General features: G+C 43.0%; 1 protein-coding gene across 6 annotated transcripts in view; it reads right to left on the reverse strand.

Annotated features, from left to right (window-relative positions):
- Slc26a7 (solute carrier family 26 member 7) overlaps positions 1 to 17,491 on the reverse strand; it is a 112,193-nt gene extending 94,702 nt beyond the window's left edge. For 4 of the 6 annotated variants that reach the window (XM_042055968.1, XM_042055966.1, XM_042055967.1 and 1 more), the window contains exons 1-2: positions 17,359 to 17,470; positions 16,890 to 17,207 (exon numbers count right to left, since the gene is read on the reverse strand). In XM_042055968.1, the coding sequence (XP_041911902.1) occupies positions 16,890 to 17,082 (193 nt within the window). In that variant the 5' untranslated portion in view covers positions 17,083 to 17,207; positions 17,359 to 17,470. Of the gene's footprint in view, positions 1 to 16,889; positions 17,208 to 17,358 lie in introns of all 6 variants that reach the window. The other 2 variants (XM_038347318.1, XM_038347320.1) reach the window with 2 other exon arrangements.
- Between the last annotated feature and the right edge of the window lie 2,820 nt (positions 17,492 to 20,311).

Below are 20,311 nucleotides of genomic sequence, written 5' to 3' on the forward strand. Positions count from 1 at the left end.
CTACATCTGGGACTTGTAGACTTCAAAGCTGTAAGACAATGATTTCATGATGTTTTACCACCCAGTTTGTGACACTTTGCTGTGGCACCCTATGGAAGATATACAGTGTCACTGGTTAGAGGGGGACAAAGCTGAAGACAGCTAATAGTAGGACCTCAACCTCACATCCTGAGCAAGGTCAAAATATTGCTCTTGATAGACAGCAAATATCAAAACCTTCAGGTTTCTAATTCATGAATCTGTGGAACTTTGTGTTTTGAGTAAGTGTGGAGAGGTTACGGGGCTAAATGTAAAGGCAGTCCGTGGAATTCATGTGTGACCAGTGCATAGAGAGAAAACCTCATTCCATCTGAACACATGATGCCGTAATTAGGACTGTGTGCTCAAGACTTACAGGGGAATTTACAGAAATATAAGCCGAAGTGGAACCGCAGTGTAGGTAACAGTAGCCAGTATGAAGCAAAGTGGAACCGCAGTGTAGGTAACAGTAGCCAGTATGTGGACGCATCCAGGACCCGAATTTCTACCTAATAAATGATGACTCTCTTTTATTAAACAATATCTTTCCAGTTCCTAGGACCTAAGAAAGGAAATAGCAGCAGCCCATCAGGAATGTTCAATGCCAGGTCATAGAAGACTCCTGGTCTCCTACTCACCTTCACTGAATCTACCCTGAATCTCTGCTACAGCATTAATGTGTGTGATTTGAAATATGTAGCCAGACAGATGATAGATAGATAGATAGATAGATAGATAGATAGATAGATAGATGATAGATGATAGATAGATAGATAGATAGATAGATAGATAGATAGATAGATAGATAGATAGACAGACAGATGCCCTGGATGCCATCTGAAGATGGAGAATAGACAAACGGAAGGCAGCAGTCTGGTTAGCATCTAACACTGAACAGTGAGGAATTACCAGATACAGAGAAAACAGAACAAAGGGGCTAGAAGGAAGCTGGGAGCACAGGAATGTGGCAAACCCACAGAAATATTCTCCTGAGGAGGAGATGTGCCCTCAGATCTCATAATAGGCTGTCATCCCCGAGAACAAGCCCTTCCTTGGCATACTGAGTATGGGAACCCAGAAGAGACGGAGGGAGAAACCAAACAGAGAGGAAGCAGGCAGGAAGCATGAGCTAACTTCTGAAATAGTAGAGAGGAAAGAAAATCTCACTGTCAAAGGGCACCTAGAACCAAGAAAGGCTGAGTTTATTTTTTAATTGTGTTTAAGATAAAATGATCCTGAGCTAGATAGTGGTTTTGTGAGTCCTAAATTTTACAAATTTACAAATTTAGTTACCTTAAATCTGAGGCTTGACACTAAAACTACCAACACCAAACCCAGCAGAAAAGCCCTGTGTTATGATCTAGACAATGGATATTTTATACATGTTCCCAAAGTAGAGGCAAAATAGGAGAGAAAAGAGACTATATCTAAGGAAAGTAAGGAGAGAGATAATTCATGTAATAGAGAAAATATTGGTAAACCATACATTGGATGAAAGATTAATATCCAAAATATATAAGGAATTCATTTCAGTATCAGGAAAGCAAAACTTAGGCTGTGGGAATTGCTCAGTGGTGAGAACCCTCGCTGTGTGTGCATGATGATTTGAGTTCATTCCCCAGACTCCACGCGGAAAGACAGCTGTGGCCCTTATAACCCCAGGGCTGGGGCACGAGGGTATGGAATCAGGGCAATCTCTGGGGATTGCTAACCTCCATTATAGCTGCAGATTCAGTGAGATTCCCTGTCTCAGGGAAATAAGGTAGAGGATGACAGAGCAGCATGTCCCACCTCCTTTTCTGGCCTTTGCATGGACACATCACACACACGCATGGCTCAGCTCTTAAAAGCAGGTACAATCCTTGCAAAGGAGCAGGGCTCAGGTCCCAGTACCCACCGCAGGTGAATAACAACTGCCTTTAACTCTGGTTTCAGGCGATCTGGCACCCTCTAGTCTTCTCAGGCACTGGGTGCAAGTGGTGCACATAACTCATAGAGGCACACATACACATGAATTGAAGATAAACCTTTAAAATTAAAATGAATGAAGAACTTGAAAAGAAATTCTCTGATCAAAGACATATACATTGACTATAGTCTATTGCAGGCACTAATTAATCAGTATTTTGAGAGTGTTCTCCTAGTTCCATTGAGTCTTGTATGTTGTTTTCTTTTGTTTTTTGAGACAGCTTTTCTCTGTATAACAGTACTGGCTGTCCTGAAACTAGCTCTGTTGACCAGGCTGGCCTCAAACTGAGAGACGTGCCTGCCTCTGCTTCCTGAGTGCTGGGATTAAAGGCATGCGCCACCACTGCCCGGCTCCACGTGAGTTTTATTTTAGCTCTGCCCGTGCCAGTATTTGACAAGATCCTTAGCCAAATACCAAAGAAAGTAGAGGCATGGCAATGGCCTGCGCCTAAAGGTGTTACTGAAGGAAGTTGTGTTGGGAAGAAATGACGTTCTTGCTAAATTTTCATTAAAATATCTTACTTGGAAAATTTGACAAAGATGCATGAAAACCTGACAAAAGGAAGTTGGAAGAAATGAGTGCATTCCTTAAGAAACATCCCTGGGGTACTGAGGTAAAGGGCGGCTGTGATGGCATCACTTGTTCAAGCCAGATGGGAAGAGGGCACATGATGAACGTCACAGGCAGAAATGTTAGAATCAGGAGCATCCGCACCCATGGTCTTGGTTAAGAGCTCAAAGAATTGCCTCTGCAAAGTTCAGTCCACGTGTTCTAACACACATTCTAATACCAATAGTCCACCTTATGTAAAGGGGGAAAGATGTCCAGTTCATGACCACATGCACTCTTCAAAGGACGCAATGACCTTGGCACTGGAGGGGTGATGTATAAGGATTTTGATGAATACCTGCTACCACCATTCCTAGTACCTGCTGGAACTTCAGCTATAGAAACCAGGACCTACCAATATGTAGTGCATCACATTATAATAAAAAATAAATACTTCACTTTGAAGTTGAAATGTCAAATGCATTCAATTAAATAGTAACAAAACACGAAGGCAAGTTAGTGGTGAAATTGCTTTTTCAAACAACTTTAAATCTCAAGAAATTATTGCTTGGAAATGACTAAGAGGAATCACAGAGATTTCACCTTGATAAATCTATCGTGTGTGTGTGTGTGTGTGTGTGTGTGTGTGTGTGTGTACAGGGTTCATGAATATGTGCCTAGCCTATGCATGTGTACATGTGTGTGCATGTGGAGGTCAGAAGTTGATGCCCCATGTCTTCCTCAGGGTCTCTCAATCAACTTAGAGATCACTGATTCCATCACACAGTCTGGACAGCAAGCTGGGGGTTCTTCTTCTCTATGCCTCCTCATGGCTGGACTTACAGGCATGAGCTTTGTTGTATTTTTATGTGTGCATTGGGGACCTGAACCCTCGACCTTATGATTGCACAGCAAGCACTTGACCAACTGCATTACCCCTCCCAGCACTGACACTTATATTTTTTAATATTTCTAGAAGAAAGGAGGCTATGTTGTCACATCCATAGCTGAATAATAATCATATTGAAGACTGCAGTGGAGTGCGGTGGAGTAATTGTTTCACAGAAACAATCTATAGCACACATGAGATCATCTGTGTAACAGGATACTCCTTTGCAGAGTGGAGTTGGATTTTCTTTTCAAAGATAGATTCAACACAACCATCTTACTCTCAGGGGCTTAATTTCCTAAGGATAATCTCATTACTCCCAGAGAGGATTAGTTAGCTCATATGATTCAGGAGGATAAGTATTTTATACCAAACACTAAGGCCCTTATGAAAATGAGGAAATCCCCCCAAAAAGAGAAAAAGTACACAGTGCCAATCTCTTGTTCTGAGCAAAACTAAGCAGCCTCTGCCTGCGCAGACCATAGCATGCTGACCCCCTCTAGGCTAGTATTTGTTTCCCACCCAGGGCAGTCTAAGAAAAGATAAGCTGGACACCCACTGTCATACAAAAGCCTCACCTATGGGCACTTGAGGCCTTGCCACACACTAACTGGATGCCCAGAATGTTTCTCAGGTCTGCCAGCATTGCTAGCTCCCTAAAGTCTAACTCTGACCCCCTTGGTTCGCGGAATCTTAGAGACATTCAGATCTTGAGTTGTAACCACACTAACAAAGTAGTTTTATCTTTTTGCTTTGGCCCCACAAACTGATACTTGGATGATAAACTATACACCCCTATCCCCAGGTGGCTGGGTTTGTCTTAAATACTCCTGAGCTTGACATTATTCTTAGGTCCGAGTTCTGTCAATGTCAAAACACAGTTGTCACCTTGAAGAGGGTAAGAGATGGTTTATTCTGGAGCCAAATATGGATGGTTGTAGCATAGGGATGTGGATTTAGGTTATCCCCCAAGGTGTTAACAGTTCCATGAAGCTTTTGTACTCACAGAATAAAGAAAGCAATAAATCATGACACTCAAAAACACTGGTAGGAGCAAGAGAGAGGTGGGCTGTATCAGAGCAGAGACCCTCGGACTCTGTAGCCAGCACTTCAGTTGGTGGAAGGTAGCTGAGCTACCGCTTGGCAAAGGACAACCAGTGCATTATTTCAACATTACAAATGATTTACCTAATGGTCACATAGCAGTTGGGCCTGGCACAGAGAGAGACAATAACTGGCTATGAGGCGGGCTAGAGATTGCCCAGATAACACAGCTCTAGGCCTGCAGCATTTCAAACATTGCAGTCACTCAAGTTCAGATCACTTAAACAGCCTTGCAGAGGTCCATCTGAAGGAATTCTCAGCTCCAGTATGGCTTCTCAAAACAGTGCCACAAGCTTGGCTCAACACATGGAACCAAAGTTCTCAGGCTCCCTCTGCGCACCACCTTCCTCTTCCCCTCTCAGGAGTCAAAGTTGAAGCTGTGCGGTGGTGGTGCATGCCTTTAATCCCAGCACTCGGGAGGCAGAGGCAGGCGGATCTCTGTGAGTTCGAGACCAGCCTGGTCTACAAGAGCTAGTTCCAGGACAGGCTCCAAAGCTACAGAGAAACCCTGTCTCGAAAAAACCAAAAAAAAAAAAAAAAAAGGAGTCAAAGTTGAACAGAATGAAGACATTTCCTAGTAGGAGCATCCTAGGGGTATCTTTTCTCTCTCCTGCGATTGTACCATGTATTGAGCATGAAGAGAAGAGCTCACCTAAGAGCAAGCTCTAACACATTTATCTTGCATTTCCACAGCACCTTCAGACATTGCCTTTGTCAGGGCTGTTTTCCCCAGCTCAGCTCAGCCAGAATTGTGCTCTGCCTGCTAGCTTAGCTAACAAGGTGGTTGTCATTCTCCAAAGACCCCTGTGTGCACAGCGTTTAGAGAGTCCCTCCATAGGAATAGTAATAGGAACCTGGTTTTAATGCCCTATGTGTATATTTCACCAAATCTTGGTATTTTTTAATAGTTACTTTCTCCCCTCTATACAACCAACCATTCACTTCATGCTGTTATGTTATGTTATATTGACAAGATCATCCTAGTATTAATGTTCCCGAACAAAAACAGAATTTTTTGGCAGGTCCCTGGGTTATACAATATATTCAAGGTAAAAATTAGCTGAAACCGATACTCCACCAACCTTCAGTTAAAAAAAGTGTTCCCACCCTGACAAACCAACTGCAGAATGGTATATTCAAGGTTGTAATAACAAGATCATATTCTCATATACTTTTGTACACATTTCTGAAGAAAAAATAATAAGACTCTTGTGGGATAGCTTGTTGTCTTATGCTTTTCTGTCTCTTCCATGAACATAGCAAAAGATTATAAATTCTGTCAAACATTTTAATAGAAATGAATAAAGAGCCTTCGTGAGGCATATCTAAGCAATTTAAAAAAAATAAGCCATAGTGGGCACTTCCAAGAACTGCACATACAAAATTGAAGCCCAAACTCTGTGGGTAATGGTGGACATTATTTCCATCTGGCAACTAGTTTGTGGTGGTCTGAGCCATATTATTAGCAAGGCACACTGTAGCCAGCTGTCTGGTCACACTACCAGCAGGCTTGTGATTAAATAACATTCTCAGTGTGTCTCCCAGAGGAAACAGATACATAGTAAATACACATCGCCTGACTGTGTGGGAACAAATCCCTGCATACACATTATTCTTTTCTTCACAAGCAAGTGCTTCATGAAAGGTCCACCGTGCTCGTGTTCTATGTCTAACCTCCTGTGCCCTCAGGATCACATGAGCATGAAAACAAAGAATCACTGCAATCCAGACTCCTCAGGACTAACAGGCCTGGAGCTTAAACCCTAGGAATGGTGGTGGACCTAAAGCTTCTCTGTTTTCCCAGGATGACTCTGGATTTGAAAAGACAACAGACAGACAAGATGTGAGAAAACATCCAAACAGAGGAGGAGAAGAAAAGGAGGAGGAGGAGGAGGAGGAGGAGGAGGAGGAAGAAGAAGAAGAAGAAGAAGAAGAAGAAGAAGAAGAAGAAGAAGAAGAAGAAGAAGAAGAAGAAGAAGAAGAAGAAGAAGAAGAAGAAGAAGAAGAAGGGGGTTCTGAAGGCTTGGGTGTCAGAGAGATCTGTATTTAAATATTTCTTCCACTATATAGAAACTATGTAACAGGTTGTTGAAGTCTCAAGGTTGTTATAAAGATCACTATAATATTCAGGGAAGGTTTATCTTGTGTGTCATATTTTGAATATTTGGGGGAGGTTAGTCATATTTCTTTTTTTAATTAATTTTTAATGATCTTTCCTCATTTTACGTACCAATCCCAGTTCCCACTGTCTCCCCTCTTTCCTCTCCCCTCACCTTCCCCCATCCCATCCCTCATCCACTCCTCAGAAAGTGTAAGGCTTCCCATGGGGAATCAACAAAGTCTGGCACATCACTTTGAGGCCAGACCAAGGCCCTCCCCACTATGAATAAGGTATTCTTCAAAAAAGAATGGGCTCCAAAAAGCCAGTTCAAGCACAAGGGCTAAATACTGGTCCCACTGCCAGTGGCCCCACAGACTGCCCCAGCCACACAATTGTCCCCCACATTCAGAGGGCATAGTTTAATCCTATTCAGGTTTTGCTGCTATTAGTTTGGAGTCAATGAGCTCCCACTAACTCAGGTCAGCTGTCTCTGTAGGTATACCCATCATGGTTTTGAGCCCTTTGCTCTTATTATTGCTCCTCCCTATCTTCAACTGGTCTCCAGAAGTTCGGTCCAGATCTCTACATCTGCTTCTATCAGTTATTGGATGAAGTTTCTATGATGACAATTAAGGTAGTTATCAATCTGATTACATGGGACGGCCAATCCAAGCACCCTCTCCACCACTCATAACTGGATATTAGACATAAAGCAAAGGATAACCAGCCTATAGTCCAAGACCCCAGAGAAACAAGGTAACAAAGGGAACCCTATGGAAAACATACATGGATCCCCTTGGCAAGGAGAAATAGACAAAACTCTTGAGAAAATTGGGAGTGTGGGGGCGCTGAGAAGGGAGGTCAGAAGCAGGGGGGAGAAAGGGGAAGAGGAGAAAAATATGAAGGAACAGGATGGTAGAGACAGGAGAAGGACAGAGAGGGAGAGCAAGGAAAGAGATATCTTGATTGTGGGAGCCATTATGGGGTTAGCGTGGAACCTGGCACCAGGGAAATTCCCAGGAATCCACAAGGATGAGCCCAGTTAATCATATTTCTGTTGCCAGCGAAGTTGCTGCAAAGATAATGGGTACCAGTTAGAGTAGTTTTAGAATGTGGTTAATAGAGTCTGTCTGGAAAGAGGGAAGGTGAGCACAGGTCATTTCCAAGTTTCTGACAAGCAGGTAGCTTTCGTTGTACCAAAAAGTAGAGGATAGGACTGGATGGAGGGAGAAAATAACAGATTCAGTTTAACTATGTTGCTGGGAAAGAGTGAGATGATGGTCACAAAAAAAATCAACTGGATAGATAAGACTAGTTTAAGGGAGAAAAAATATTGAGCTGCAAATCTTATTCCATAACACAGTAGCAGAGAAGATACAGCTGAAGCCACAAAAATGGGTCATGAAAGCAGAAGGTCCAGAGAATAAAGAAAACATGACCAAGTATACAACTGTGTCTTTTATTTAGAAAAATGTGTGCTAAGATGAAATGGGGGTCTGGGGCTATAGATCAGTTAGAAGGGAGCACACCCAGCATAAACGGCGCTCTAAGTTCCATGGCCAGCATTGTGTAAACAACAGAATGCATTGGTGCATGGCTGCGGTTCAGCTCTTAGCAGATGTGAAGAGGAGAGATTCAAGGTCCTCCTCAGCTACACAACGAGTCACTCTTCAAGGGAGACAGAGGGAGAGAGGGAAGGAGGGAGGGAGGGAGGGAGGGAGGGAGGGAGGGAGGGAGGGAGGGAGGGAGGAAGGAAGGAAGGAAGGAAGGAAGGAAGGAAGGAAGGAAGGAAGGAAGGAAGGGAGAAGGAGAGGGGCCTTGCTATGGAGGCTGATGGTGGGTAGCAAGAGTTGTGTCTGATGGGAAGATAGCTCTGATGTGAGAAAAGTTAAGAGAGACAAGCACTACTTTGCTGTGCTCAGAATGGGGAGTCAGTTAATGTCTATGACTGTGCTCTGTCCTGGGAGTGGTGAGGGTATGAGATGAACCTAATCTGATAGAAGATGAAAGAGCTCGGAGAGAAGGGACAAAATAAATAAAGACTTAGTTTCTTAGTACTAGCTATTGATTCTGGGACACGCTCTTTGTGCCTTTGATGGCCCACTAAGTCTCACTCAAGCCCTTTATCCTGTGTCATAACTGCTGAGTGGTAAACTCATTCACTGCTGCTCAGACCAGGGTTAAATCATATATCCCCTTCCTTGTGTCACCCTAAGATACTGTGGCAGTCTGTAAGAGACCCCTTGCGGAGGGAGCAGTGGTACAGGATGATGTCATCTCTGCATCAGCTATGCACACCGGGCTTTATCCAACAAACACCATGCACATGTTGCTTCATAGAAAAGGGCAGCCTGAGGGAGCAACACAAAGGACAGTCCTTAAAGCCTTTCCAAAGTTGCGTTGGGTTACACACACACACACACACACACACACAAAGAGAGAGAGAGAGATGATAACAAAGAGTGAATCCTGGCAATGCTAGAATTGAGGGCAACAAAGTCATAGTTCTGAGCCTCAAAGTCTGGACTTTATGAGAATATAAAGTTCAATAATATTTGCCATGCTGGGTTTCACAAGATTAGTAACAATTTGTCTAACACACTTAGCTTGTGATAGCACCAAAATGTGTCATTGGCAATCAGAAGAAACCAAACCAGGATAAGCAAACAAAAAATGCTGAATGCAACTAAAAGGACAGTGTGTCACTGAGACCATTTCTCTCTGTTCTGACCTCTGTTGTGTGACTTTATCTTCAAGTCTGAGGGGCCTTGGAAGATCAGGGTGCATTATCGCTATTGTCATCAGCCCCAGAATGAGGGGAGTCGTCCTTTCCTGAGGTCCACACATATGGCAGTTCCCAGGCTAACTTACTGAACCACGTAGTTATTTTTGTTGTCTTTTCCATGTAAAAATGATAAATGACTAGTTTGTAAACCCCTGCCCTGTGTGTAGAGGGCGGCTCTCTTTCCTGAATTAGACATTGGCCAGAAGTGTGGAGCTGTGCCAATCACCAAGTCTTGAGCCATAGTTAATATAAGCCAAATGTAATATAACTGTGAGTAGGTCTAGTGCCCCACAACACTGCAGATTAGTGCCAGGGTCAACAACAGGAAGGAAAGAGAGGGAGGGAGAAAAAGACAGACACAGAGAGATGGAGCGGGGGAGGGGGAGGAGAAATGGGCAAGAAAAGAGCAAGCCCAGGCACTGTGTCCAGGCTTGATACTGCCTCTTGAAAACCATGATGTAATTTTTTGAGATGATACCCACATACCATTTTAATTCTCACCAGTCTCCGTGTGGTTCCAATTAGTCCACAAAATTGAGAGTTCTACTATAGGCATATTCAGACCTCTGATAAAAATGGACATTATCACCAAAGTCAGAAGTAACATCTCACTTAACCTACATGTACTAAAAATAGATGAGGTCTTCTTCCCCAAAACAAAGAGAAGGGTCAGATATAAAAAATCGTCAGGGAAGAAGCCTCAGTGTCAAACATGGAAGCTAGAAACTAAATAGCAAAGACTGCAAAAGCAATCTACTTAGTCCTCAACTTACTACAATTATTGCAAATCTTGTCACAATTTCAATCCCTACCAAGGAAGGTCCTGACTCTTTCATGTTTATAGTTTCAAACATTTTAATTGTTTTTTAATATCTGAATTCTCATCCTTTTATGTTGAGGAAAAATAAAATCAGAAGTGTTAAGTGGAATCTGGAGCTATTATTTGAGAAAGAAGTCATGGGATGGGGGAAGAGGTGAAGAAGAAGCCGGCAAAATGTCACTAGATCCCTGCAGATCTTTGTAGAAGACACAGACACTATGCCTGAGACTTACTTGGGAGTGCCTGGCTGCCAATGTTCCTCTCCCAGCAGGAGCTGCGTTAGAGAGGCATAGGTAATGACAGAATTCTGTGTCTCTGAGGCTGAGGTATGTTGTGGAGAGCCCCCAGAAAAGCCTGCAGGAATTTCCACTCATCATTCCTCACGCAGCTCAAGTCTTCTTGGGAGTGCAATGAAGCTCGGCTTTTGTACATATGTCTTGGTGCCAGTACTGCCATTTATTCTGCATAATTATCAGGAATATCCATCTTTGTTCTGCCAAAATGTTGTGGTTCAATCATCAGGCAACCCCACGGCAGCTTCGGGTTTTCATGGGTCGGGAACAAACCATCCAGGTCCCCTCAGGTACAAGACTAAGCACTCCTGTGGACCTTTTCAGCAGCTTTGGTTCTCATGGGATACACAATCTACGTTTTCTGCTTCTCTCTGAACTTGGCTTTTCGTGCTGCAAACAGTCACACCACAGCAGCCATGAAGGCTAGAGTGTGAGCAAAACAGTCTGCAGATCAGTGTTACACCTGCTGACTTGCCAGGCGTGTGGGCAACAGCTCCAGGGGCTTGCATTCACGTCAGGTGTACGCTCATCTATAGAAGGCACTGGTAACGAGGTTGTCTGGGCATCGATTAATGAACACTGCCTGTAAGGAATAGCTCTTGCCTGGGAACAGTAATAAGTAATAAAAGCTCCTGAATTTTAAAGCTATTTTATTCCTACAGATAGTTTCTAGAAAGTATCTTATTGTGAAATACTGACAAAGTTTATTTTTCCTTCTTTGAAATGAACACACCAGTGTTTATTTTTACATCAGTGAGAGGCAATTCAACCTTAAGCAATCTGGTGAAATCTGTAGAATCTCTCCCTGTCTCTTTAAAGATAAGCAATAGAAATGAAAAGGGTATCAGATAGCTTCATCCAGCAACAGATGGGGCAGATGGGAACAGAGGCAGTCCCACAGCCACACATTAGGTGGAGCTCAGAGAATCCTGCAGAGGAGGAAAGAAAGGAGTGTAGGAGTCAGAGGGGTCAAGGACACCACAAGAAAACTCACAGAACCAACTAACCTGGGCTCATAGGGGCTCGCAGAGATTGAACCTACAAACCAGGGAGCCTGCATATAGGCACTCTGCATATATCTTACAGTTGTATAACTTGGCCCTCTTATGGAATTCCTAACAGTGGGAGAAGGGGCTGTCTCTGACTCTTTTGGGACCCTACTCCTCATATTGGGTCACCTTGATCAGCCTTAATCCATGGGGAGGTGTTTAGTCTTACTACAATTTGATATGGCATGTTTTGTTGCTATCCATGGGAGAACAGGAGGTGAAATGGACTGGGGGGGGGGGTGGGAACAGAGGGGTGTGGGAAAGGGGTTGGGGTAGAGGTGGGAGGGGAAAGTATGGGGGGATATCAAATAAATAAACAAAGAAATAAACAAATACAAAGATGTATACATAGGGTAAAGAAGACATGATCAATATAGGATTGTATTAGCCCAATTCCCAAGCCTACCGGTTCCATGAATGTGGTTTAAGAACCTAAGGCTAGGTAATCTCCCTATAAACACTTTATTTAAGGGCAGGTTCAAAGCTTTTTATCATAGATGAGGGAGATAGATTTTTGCAATGGAAACAAAACCAGCAACCTGTACGGTGAGCAGGTGATGGGAATGCCTGGGTGGGTGTTGGTGGGTGGGTGAACAGCACACTCAAGAACTACCCTTTCCAAGTGCAAGGAGGAACAGCTCCCCTCTTGGGGATGTGGGCCCTGTGTTATCACATCCTCTCTCTTTAAGACAGTATTTGAATTGTTTATATGATGTATCCATCTTGTTACTATTGATTGAACAAAAATAATGATAATAATTAACATTATTTGACACTCCAGGACAGGCTTCACACCCAGGAGTGCCAGCCAATGCAAACTGGGCTTGGTGGGTTGATGAGGGAAGAGGGGGAAAACGAGGGAAAAGGGGGGCACAGAGACAGGGATGGAGGTGGGGAGCGGGTATCTGGAAAAAGTGTGGAGGAGGGGAAGGATACGGTCCAAATATGCCATATAAAATTATCAAAGAATTAACAAAAACTGCTTTGAAAAAGAAAAATTAAATAATCAACTGTTTGGGACAAAGAAAGAATCTTTAGCAGTTGTCTAGAAAGACACAAGAAGGTAGAAGACCCCGGTTACTCACACTTTAATGCCTTTCCCTATGCATATTTCTTACATTTATTTTCACAGCATCAGATTTAAATTGAATTCCACAGTCTTCCTACAGTGTCAGCACGCCACAAGAGAACCAGCGGCTCGGGGAATGCCTTAAACCTTTCAATATTTACTTAAACCCGACTTCCCTGTGCTAGGTAATATCCAGGTTGGTAAGAACACAAAGAAGGAAACACTGTCTTTGTTTTCAGAGCTCACAGACGTGGAAAGAACTCTATCAGAAGTTTACAATACCATGTATTAAATAAAGCCTATCGCAGAGATATGTAAAAAGGACAAAGGGAGGAGGAGGAAAACATTCCTCCTCCCAGGAGACAGAGAGGGATTCTAAAAGGAGAGATCGCTGGTGTTCTCTAGTGCAGCTTTATACAGTGAGGTTCAGTTTGTTAACCATTTAATAAGGCATGCTGAGTAATTCAATTTTTTTTTCTAGCAGAAGTAGGCGGATATGAAAGAGTTATGCATGGGGAAGCAATATGGTCAGGCCGTTTTTTTTTATTTTTTTTATTAGCATACTGGCAGCGGTGGGACATAAAACCTACAGGAGGCAGAGCAGACAGTGAAGAGCCACAAGACAATGATTTAAGTAATTCAGCCCATTAAGAAGCAGCAAGGACATGAAGTAAGTCTACTTGGCTGGAAAAATAATGTTATGGCTAAAGAGGCACCATTATAGGCCAGGCATCCATGTGGGCACCCACTAGCCATTTGTCTCTGTCTCCAGTCCCTGCAAGATGAGTCCCAGTCACCCTGACTCAGTGCCCCCCCAAAGTGTACAGTGTGACCACCAACTTGCTATGACTAACGGCTTTTATTTTTTTGCCTCTATAACTTGCTTATGCAGATGCCCGGATTGTTTTGAGTTGCCTTAACCACTTAACCTGGCAGAACAGAACAGTTTTGCTTGCTTGCATAGATATTGAAGGTCTTCATGCGATTCCTCCCCGCCTTTAGGAGTCCTTCTCCATACCCCCTCTTCCTGATACCAACTAATCAATAAATCTTTGGACTATACTTGGATTGAGTCTATGGTCTTTCCCCAAGGGTCACAAACTCCATAGCAACAGCTAGAGGACAGACATTAAGGACTTGGCTTACAGAAGGACGGGAAGGTGACAAGAGAGAGGGGCGAGTTCAGGATACCAAACAGGACTCACTCTAAGAGAATACTGAGTGCAAAAGCAAGCGGGAGACTCTGGAGCCAGGTCACTTGACATCAATTGTCCTCCTGCCCTTACATTCTGGGTGGACTCAGGCAACTGACATGCCCACTCTAAACCTCTTTCTGATATATGCCAAGAGATCTCTTGACATTGGTGGATATTTGTGCCTACAAGTTCCTTTATGGTCACTTACTGTAATTCTGGTTGGGATAGCGATATTATCTGGTGTGTTTGTTTTAGAAGACCAAATGTTCTGTTTGTAGTGCTTTCTGGCCAGTTCTATAGTGATAGGGTGAGCACTCTGGCTTCTGCTGTGTTTGTAGGACAGTCTCGGTTGGTGTAGATTAATGCATGGCTCTTGGATTGAAAAGAAAGCTTCCATAGCATAGCGATGGTGTTAGAGTCCTGTATGCAAACAAAGCTGTCTACAGCCTCCCAAGCATGGGGCCAGGGTTTGAGTCTGTAAGATAGGAACGTCTGACAAACATCTCTAAGATGTTTGATAGGAAGAAAAGGAGGCAAAATCTCCAGAGGTTCATTGGGAGAGAAGGCCAGATAAATAGGAGGGGAAAAAAAAAACAGTTTGCTGCAGAAGAGGAGCCAGGTGTATGAAGATCGATCTCGCAGTTAGAAGTCTTGAATTAGATCAAATACCACGACTGTTGTATCACTCAGGATACTTTCCTTACCTTGATTTTGACTCCACTTGTGGAGATAAGAGAAAGGAAACGTGACTTCTAAGTGGGCAGGATTTCTAGGTGAAAGGGCATCGGATTCAGAAATCCCTTATAATTCAGCTGTGTTAAATGACTTAAATACTGCCTTACATAGCATTGGAGGCGGAAGGGATCTGATTCTATTGCTTACATTACGGCCCAAGAGCAAATTCCACTTGTTCCTTCTTCTAATCTCCCTAAAGGGCCAGGGCTGGTGAGGAGCATCAGCTTCTAGCAAAGTGGGCAGTGTATGTCTGCAGGGCTCTATGTCTGCTTTTCTGATCACTTCTGCTGTCACTCTACAACTTCAGGGCTAAAACTTGAACATGGGCCCCATTTGAGGAGAAAGACACTCCAACTTTTCCAAAGAGATGTCTCCTGTTACAAATAACATTGGTCTTGCAAAACATCTGATGGTTTTGGCAGTATAGTGTGTAAAGTGAAAAGGTTGAGCATGTTGGCTTTGGACTCAAGTCCTGACTCCACCGCTTCTCAGGTATGAGGGCCAGGGAAATTTACCGTTCCGAGCCTCCATTTCCTCCCATGGTAAGGCTGATGACAACTCTGGACCATTTCAAACAGTGAGTCCCTAACAACACTCGGGGGGGCTTGTAAACTCCTCAGAGTAGAAGAGATTGAAAAAGATTGAGAAATGCATTTTTTTAAAGGCCCTTTGAAGAAGAGATCGTCTTTTCTTCCAACCGGAAAAGTGTTTACATTATTCCTAGCAGTGTAACTGTCCATTTCCAGGAGACCTAGTAGCCTGATCCGTGCCTTCTCCTGGTACCAGGGCTGAGTAAGCTGATTCTCTCCAGCTGGGGACTTACTAACCCTTCTTCCTGATCAATGTAACACGTGACCCATTAAAGAGAGTCACTCAAAACTGAACAAAGCTAACTACCAATGGCTTGCACCACAAGCCATATCCCAATGATGAACCCAAGGAAATTGTATCACATTTCCAAATGTTCTTGGTCACTGGGTGTTTTTCAAAAATAAAAAGACAAGAACTGCTAAAATCTTCATTACTCTCCTTTTATTTTATACTGAGTAGCTGCCAACTCAGTCTGTAGGATATGGAAAAGCTATCCAGTCGGGGAGGGGGACCTTTAAGCTCATCACCTAAGCTGTCAAATCATGTGGTGTTTCATCTGGAATTTAAAATCAAAGACAAGAAAACCTAGAGATGTCCTGACCTGTAATTAACTTTGCATTTTTTTTAAAGATTACTACGCTTCGCTGTTAGCTAAATGGTCATTAAAAGTACAACACAGAGTTAAGCAGTAAAATTGGACCCCATAAAGTATGATAGTTATCGTGGCTCTTAAAGACCCCCGTGCAGATGTTCCTAATCAGACTGAAAACACAAACACACAAACCAGTTTGTTCCAGTTACAGAATAATTTCATTAAAAGCATGCTTATAATTGAACAGAATAAATAATAGTTAAAGCCAGGGAGGTAGTGGGACTATATTGAAATGTAATCCCAAGGAGTCTCTGCCAAGAAAACTGTTCCAGCGTTTGAAAGCTGGGAAGCTGAGAAATCCATTCCTCTCCTGGCTACAGGTAGAAAATTATTACCTGAGTTAGCCGAAACTTGTGAGAACATACCTTTAGGGGAATCACACACACACACACACACACACACACACACACATGCACACAAGCACACACAAGCACCAAGAATGCCTCTTTTTGAATCTGCTGCTCTGGGAAAGTTAGAAGTCCGATTTCTCACCGTGTTCCTTTCTCATTGAGGCACGCATGCTGCAGGAAATGCGCTGCAGGAGTAAACAGGCACATGCAGCCCACACATGCTCCGAGGACGCAGGATTCTCTTCGCAAATAGTGAGCTTGGCAATAAGCCTCCTTTATGTACTGAGAGCTTCGTTCCCTACTTAGAGCAAGTCCCAAGGCTACAGCAGGTAAGTGTGTGGTGCTAATTAGGCTCAAAGGTGATTGTATTCAAAACAGGAACTATTTCATAGCTTATTCGATGGAGGAAGGAAATTATGCCAGCACCACAGTGAACTTATAAGAGCTCCTTTTCCCACAATCACCGATCTTTTACTTTGAATCAGTATGAACTTTAACATTGCAAAATATGTAACTCCATTCAAGGGTTGGTGCTTAATTGCTTAATTCCAAGCCAAAAAAAAAAAAAAAAGCCAAGTAATTTTCCTAATGCTTTATATATCCATTTTATTAAAAGTCTGTTTCATTAACTGGACTGTCACGCCTAGATCATGATCCCCCTCCGAGAAGCAAAGCAACATTCATTCACATAAAAGAGTAAACTGGAATGCAGCACTCACCCTGTGTCACCTGCTGAACTGCCAGCATGAGCCCAGACACAGTGTCCGGGAGCAGGTTTTCCTTCAGGTTGTACTGTGGTGCCCATTCCAAAATAGGTAGGCGCCTTCTCCACCACTGCTTAACGTCTTCGCAGTGGGGGGCGTGCACCTTGCCCCACAGCGCGCTTTTCTTTTTCCTCTTTGCTCCGGTCATTTTTCAGATCCCCTCCTGTAGCAGTCAACTTCTTCAAACAAGGGAGAGAGAGAAGAAAAAAACCGCTGTTGAACACCTCCTTTCAATGCCAGGCTCCAGTTCGTCTGTGGTTTACAATGTCAAAGCTATTCAGAAAATAATAAGTGGAGAGGAGAGGAAGAGAGGAGAGAGAGGAGAGGAAGAGAGATGGCAGAAACATAAATGGATGCACTGAGCTGGGTGTCTTACTGTGCAGAGTTCAGCTAATTGTTCTACATAAACATTAGAGACCCAAACCTTGAATTCTTATCTGCTAATGGAACACTTTTCTGGTCTTGGGAAAGGAATGGGTCCAGTGGTGAGACGGCTACAGCTCCCTTGCCGGTAATTCCCCTTATATTCACTGTCGTCTTATGTTTTTGGCTGCATTCCCAATGGTTAATGAGGTAGTGCGGGGCGTGTGTTGGAAGTGGGCTGGGCTATGCTAATGAAACCAGGAAGCATCGGGCCAGCCCAGTGTCTCCACAAGCTAAAGCTGAGTCCTGACTGCCACAGGGATCTGCTACAGGGAGTATGCTCAGAGAATGCAGCCATGCTTCTCTGAGGTGTCCATTTTCAACATGACTAAAATTCACCCAGCTCCACAAAGGTCAGATACATGACAGGGGACTACACGAATCCTCGTCATTTTATTCTTGGGGACACGGAGTTTTCATTCATACAAAAAAACATTCAGATAGCCACCATGCCATCTGAGGGAGGACTAGCAAGTTCTTATAAACAAACTGAAATTTCATCTCGTGGGCTAAAGAAATAAGTACCAGAATGAGCAAATATTTGTGGCTAGGATTTATTTTTCTTCCTGTTTCTGCTCATTCACTTTTCGCTGATTGTTTCACAGTTTTGAATTAACGTACTTATGCCACGGTAAGTAAAACTTATGAGGGATTTGGTATCATTAAAACTATTGTTTGAAGTGCCACTCTGTGCATGTGTGTGTGGTGTGCGTGTGTGTGTATGTATAATACTATCTTTTCTTGGCACAACTTTTAGTAGAGTGTTGTCCTTTTAAGAATGAGTGTTATGTTTTATAACAAAATAGACTGTCAAAGATTTTATGATATTGTTATTTCCCACTGCCTCCAGAAGAATAAGCAGGCATTATGATCCGAACCATTGGAACTCACCCAAAAAGCTAATATTCTAAGTAAAACCGTAGAGCCAAAAAAAGAAAAAGAAAGAAAGAAGAAGAGCATGAGTGTGGTTTTCTACAGTGCTTTCTAACGTGTTTGTCCGGAGACATCAGATGCTGGAGGTTGCTAGAGAGGTACAGAGTTAGAGCCGTGGATTCTCTAAAGGACCCTGCTACGCTTTCTCCCCTTACTTAAAATGTGTAGAAGAGCTACTTTCTCAGCTTCAAAAGTACACTATCCCTTGCTTTATGTCTACTTGGCAATACTTTAAAGAGAGATGCGCATTTTATATGAATGTATGGAATTTGTTCTGTTTTTCCAAATATCTACATCACTCCAGTTTCTAACACTTTGATACATTTCTAACTCAGTAAGTTAAAGGTTTATAGAGAAGGAGTATTATCAGGACTGAGATGAAGCTCAGTGGTATGGTTTTTGCCTGGCAGGCATGAGGCCCTTGGTGTAATTCCTAGCAAAAGAAAAAGAGGGAGAAGGAGAGAGAAGGAGGAGTCTCATTCAGAGAGGATGTTGCAAATGGTAGCCTTTCAACGTGTTATTTAACATACAAGTTCCTCAGAAGAAAGATGAAAATCAACGCACTGAGGTTGGCTCTCCCTTGCCGTGGAGATCTCCCCCTTGATGGCATGTGTTCTACCAGCACGTATGCACAATGAACATCAGAAGCTATGTGCACACGCATTGTGTATCACTTTCCTGATTTAGATAAACATGAAGTTTTAAAAGTAAATCTAGACAATAAATTCAAACCTAGGCTGCAGAACAAATAAGAAGAAAAATCACTGGAAAGTTCACTGAAGTCACCATCAAATAACTATTTTGTCATTTCCAATCTCTAACTTCCTGCTAAGTCCTAGAAACAAACCATTCACCTAAGCAGAACTTCTGTGAGGAAAAGTGAATAAAAGAATCCACTCAGAACTATCTGTCCTGCATCAGGGCCAGTAACTGTGCTAAGTGATTCCTGCTCTCAAGGGGGTAGATTTGTAGGAGAGATTAGTTCTTAGAAGGCTCATCAGACTGTCCCTAAGAGAATAAACCCTTCCAAAAAATCTTTTCTAAAGCTTAAACCTAGCGCTCCGCTTCCATTTTTCCAATCCTGTGTGTAGACACATTGTGTAAAGCCTGCCAAAGCTTCACTCCATGGCGTGCTATCAGTCTTACTTATAATCAGCAACGCCAAACAAAGAAAGCTTTATGTGGAATTTCTTCACACGCAGGAAACCCTCAACGTGATTTGGCCAGCCCATAACGTTCAGTAAGACTAGTAACATTTATTTGAAAGTTCAGAGACTAAAGTAGTTAAAGTTCAGTCCTGTATACCACCCATAAGGGCCATCTCTTCCCTGAATGTCCAGTGAGCACCGACAGACATGGAAAGATCCTCTGATTGTCTTCCACTTCGGATATGGACCCACAGGAAGCTTCTTCTTCATGAAACATCATTTTGATCACATCACTGACAATGGTGAAATTTCTGTCCTATCCAATATTAAACTCAAACTTAGTAACAAAAGCAGCATGTGTCTTCTGTTCCCCACTTCCCCCAACTAGCTTACCGTAAACTCTAACTCAACAAGTTATGTCTGACACCACTTCCCCCAACTAGCTTATCATAAACTCTAACTCAACAAGTCATGTCTGACACAATCACTGCAGAGGAGGAGGGAGGTGGGGAGAGGAGCTATTGTCTATACTTTAGGACTTTAAGAGATATTTAATGTAAGAAATAGGAAAAGGTATAATTAACATTCTCCCAGCCAAAAAAAAAAAAAATAGATAAATGAATAATGAAGTCACACAGGATGAGCTGTATGCTCAGGAACGGGGGATTTCATTATCACTGGGGATAAATTCCTCCCCCCCCCCCACGCCACCCAGACCCTATTTTCCAGCAAGTAACAGTTCACAGGCTAGAACACACTGACTCCCTAGTCACGTGATCTTCTCCTTCACATCTTCAAACTATTTAGTCAAAGCTACACCTTCCATAAACACTTTCCTGGACCTCCAGCAATCTGGTCACGCACTATGTTTAG

This window comes from Arvicola amphibius, chromosome 11 (genome assembly GCF_903992535.2).
Source record: "Arvicola amphibius chromosome 11, mArvAmp1.2, whole genome shotgun sequence".
NCBI lineage: Eukaryota > Metazoa > Chordata > Mammalia > Rodentia > Cricetidae > Arvicola > Arvicola amphibius.